General features: G+C 46.1%; 1 protein-coding gene across 1 annotated transcript in view; it reads right to left on the bottom strand.

Moving 5' to 3' along the window:
- The window catches only part of RBMX2 (RNA binding motif protein, X-linked 2), a 20,574-nt gene extending 19,933 nt beyond the window's left edge, over positions 1-641 (bottom strand). The window contains exons 1-2 of the mRNA XM_011988829.1: positions 534-641; positions 207-322 (exon numbers count right to left, since the gene is read on the bottom strand). Coding sequence (XP_011844219.1) covers positions 207-322; positions 534-538 — 121 coding nt within the window. The 5' untranslated portion in view covers positions 539-641. The remainder of the gene's footprint in view (positions 1-206; positions 323-533) is intronic.
- Between the last annotated feature and the right edge of the window lie 3,655 nt (positions 642-4,296).

Raw genomic sequence — 4,296 nt, forward strand, 5'->3', positions numbered from 1 at the left:
TGATTTGGCAGGGAAGGAAAACTAAAAATGGGGCAGGAAAAAAAAAAAAAAAAAAAAAGATGGAACACGCATTCCCGGGCAGACAGCAGATGGATATAAAGGAGGGCAATGAATGTAAGCAGGAGTGAAGGGTGAAAATGCTGAAATAGTCGGACACCGAGCAGGAGAATCTTGGGAGCACTGCGGAAGAAAGATGTGCACCTCACCCAGGAAGATCCAGGCGCTGTCCTTGTACTCGGAGTGCCAGGACACTTTATCGGCCACCCCAAGCTGGACCTCTCGTTCATTCAGCTCGTTGATCAGCTTCACCTTAGTTAAAGGACTTCACGGTGGCGGGGGGGAGGGGAGACAGAAAAGCAGACAAGTAAATGCTAACCGGCCGAAGCTGAAGAAGAGCAAAACAAGGGGACGAGCTGTTCTAGTCCCCGCGCCTCTCCCGCCCCTCGACCCCGCAGACGCTCTACCACCCCAACCCCGGTAGACCACCCCCAGCGGCCCGCTGCTCGTTCCTCAAAAGGAAGCTGACGCCTTACTTCATCTCCGCGGGCTCGCGCTCAGCATTCAGGGATCAGCGCCCGGGAAAGGCAGCGCCGCGCATGCGCTGCCCTGGCGCCGCTGGCTCGTCGAGTCGGTGACCTCGCGCCGGAAGAGCTGGGGCGTACCGGGGCGTGGCGCCTGCGCACTAGAAGCCTCCCGCGTTCTGTGCGGTTACCACTTGTAGAAACGGTTTTTCTCTAATTTTTCGCTTTTTCTCCTCTGTGAAATGGGGTAAAGGCACGAGCCTGGGCTGTTGCAGGACCCCCAGCTCTTGAACGATATCGGAAACTGGTTAGATTAGCTATAAATATTTGCTGAATGAACGGAATAAACAGCCTGATGTGGCGACTTTAGTCTCAGCCCTCGCTCCCAGTCCAGAGTCCCACTTGGACCTTCGCTCCTAGTCAGTTGCTCACGCACAGACCCATCAAAGCATCCCTGTCATGGCAGAAAAGTGAAGAAGATAGGTGAAAAGGTAAATCTTCTGTTGTTCTTATCCCAATACATAGGCAACAGACCAGTGTGCCTCTATAGGCTGAATTGAATACCTACAGATTTGCATGAGAGCCGCTGCACTTACTCTTTTCCATAGGCTCTCTCCTAGTTGAGCAGGAGACAGAAATTAATATTGTTAAATTAATAGCTAGCAAGTGAGCAGATGATGTACTGTATGATACTAGAGTATGTGCTAAGCTATTTACATGTACTGTCTCTCCACCCTCACAACAACCCAATGAAGCAGATAAAATTACAATTCCTGGCCGGGCGCAGCAGCTCATGCCTGTAATCCCAGCACTTTGGGAAGCTGAGGTAGGAGGATTGCTTGAACTCAGGAGTTTGAGACCAGCCTGGGCAACATAGCAGAACCTGTCTCTAAAATAAAGGAAAAAAGGGGGGGCCAGGTGTGGTGGCTCACACCTGTCATCCCAACACTTTGGGAGGCTAAGGCAGGTGGATCACCTGAGGTCAGGAGTTCAAGATCTACCCAGCCAACATGGTGAAACTCTGTCTCCTCTAAAAATACAAAAATTAGCTAGGCATGGTGGCACACGCCTGTAATCCCAGCTACTCGGGAGGCTGAGGCAGGAGAATCACTTGAACCTGAGAGGCAAAGGTTGCAGTGAGCCGAGATCGCACCACTGCACTCCAGCCTGGGCAGCAGAGCGAGACTCCTTTTTTTAAAAAAAAAAGAAAGAGAAAGTAAAAGAAATTTCCACCCTCGTTTTGTAGAGGACGAAATGAGGCTCAAATGAATAAATTAACTAGAAAGGTACTAGAGTACCTGCACCCATTAGGTCAGGTTGATTTAATCAGTCCTTACTGAACATCTAGATTTGTCCGGTGCAGCTAAGGTCTGTAGACAGGAGTATCAGGGTGGGTCCTCTGCCCTCAAGGAGCTAATATTATAATTAAGGGGACAAGATATATTTGCCTGATAGATTTCAACCAGAAATATCTAGAAACCAGTGGAAGAGATGATTAACATATAATATGTGATTTAACCCATATTGACAGTTTGAATCCATTTTGCACATGTCCACATCAGTACCTGCTCTTGGACCATGATGTTCTAAAAGTAAAAGTCCAGAGCTGTGTGGCCTATCTCAGAGCACCAGATATTAGGTCCTTCATAAAAACATTTTGATGACGATACCAACTGTACCCTCAAGTGGCCCACCATGTAACCAATGTCCTGCCAAAAAGGAGAACAGAGCCTGCCCACCAATGACAGTTTCTCCTCATTCATTCTATGTCTGTTCCCCCTTCCCCATTCCAACCTAGCTATTCATTAACTTTGTAAAAGTATCTTGGCAATGAAAGCTAAACAGTGACAGATTGCATATGGGGTTTATCTGCTCCTAGGAATCTCAGGTTGCTTAGTTGTGGGTTGAAGTAGCCACTGCAGAGTGATAAACTAGCATGCAGCATTATCTTGCTGACTCTTTCAAATGGCTGTGAAATGAGAGAGTTAAGACTATACCTGGGGATAAGTCATCAGTGTTCCAAGAGAAGCTGGAGCAAAAGAGTAGAATAAGACCAATTTAGATTGAGAACATGAGAAGGCTATTATTACTATGCAGCTGGTAGGTTCAGCAGAGCTATTCTGAAGGTGAGAGAGCTGAATATTGCTTCAGTTTTCCTGGAACTGAGAGGTTTCTGAGACTTCTGACCTTTGGAGCTAAAATTGGCAACCCCAGAACAAACCAGGATGGTTGATCACCCTAGGAGATCCTGAAGTAAATAACGAAGCAAGGAAGTCAGACTTTCCATAGATGTACTTGCAATTGACAGGAATTGGTAGGTAAGGTGATGCCTAGAGATATCCATAAGTATGAGTTGAAAAGAGGTGGGGATGCAGAGGACCCTCTGAACTTAACATCTGAAAGTAGAACCAGGGTTTGGCATCCAAGGTGGCTGTAAGTGATCTCCACCAGTAACATCCATTTAGCAAATATTCTATCCAGTATTTAGTTCTAGCTTCGGAGGGTAATGCTAAGGTAGTCAATGGCAGTCCCTGCATTCAAGGAAAGGCTGAACTATCTATCTAGCCAGAGTCATCTCCCAACTTCCCACCACCACACCCACCCCCAAACAGTTTTTCCCCCAGACTACCCTATTTTGGACAATGTTATCACCATTTTCCTGGTTGCCCAGGCTCAAAAACATGGGTTTCATATTTCAGTCTTCCCTATTCTTCACCTCAACATATGCATCCACTTACCAAGTCCTAACAATTGTACTATTGCAGTATCTATAAAATGTGTCACTTCCAGTCACAGTCCTGAGTCATTGGCACATGCCTCGTGGCTTTTTCAGTACTCTTCTAGCTGCTCCAGCCCCTATTCTCCATTCTCTTCTGTCACTGTTCTCCACTTAAAGGCTCAACTTAAGCTGGGCTCCACTTCTATCCATTCCCTCAGAGGCCCCTTTCATCATCCCACCTTGGCACCTCTTCTGAGAGAGCCTTAGACCCCTGGGCCACCCTCCTCTCTCTTACTGAAATCTGCCCAAGCCCCAAACCCCCAACAAGTCATCCATCATGCAGGAAACCTTTCCTGATCTTATGACCCCACAGTGATGGCTCTTACTTCTGAACTCTGTAACACTACAAAACTCCTTTATGTTCTTCTCCCAGAAAGACTATGAAATCCTGGAAGGTGAAGGCTCTGCATGTATAAGCTCCTCAGAACCTCAAGCCTCAAACATTTTCCTACATACATAGAATGCAACCAATATACTTATTGGTTAATGAAATTGAAAAATCACACAACTATGATTACCTAAAGGAAAACAGATGAGGGTAGGGGTAGAGAAGACTTTATTTTATTTTCCCTTTGTTCCTTTCTGTATGGTTAGAATTTTCTTTTTTTATTTTTATTTTTATTTATTTATTATTTTTGAGGCAGAGTCTCACTCTGTTGCCCAGACTGTAGTGCAGTAGTGCGATCTTGGCTCACTGCAACCTGTGCCTCCAAGGTTCAAGCGATTCTCCTGCCTCAGCCTCCCAAGTAGCTGGGACTACAGGCATATGTCACCACAGGAAGACAGGGAGGATGCCATGTAAGTGTCTGGGAAAAGAGTATTGTTCTGAGACAGTGTATTTCAGAAACAGCAAGGAGGCCAGTGTGACTGGAGAGGAGCAGGCAAGGGGGAGAATGATACATTTTTGTTTATTTGAGAAAATCTTACTTAGTACCTACCATGTACCTGACACTGTTCTAGGTACTTTACATGTATAAATTCATTTACTTCTTGCAA

This window comes from Mandrillus leucophaeus, unplaced genomic scaffold (assembly GCF_000951045.1).
Source record: "Mandrillus leucophaeus isolate KB7577 unplaced genomic scaffold, Mleu.le_1.0 Scaffold339, whole genome shotgun sequence".
Classification (NCBI taxonomy): domain Eukaryota; kingdom Metazoa; phylum Chordata; class Mammalia; order Primates; family Cercopithecidae; genus Mandrillus; species Mandrillus leucophaeus.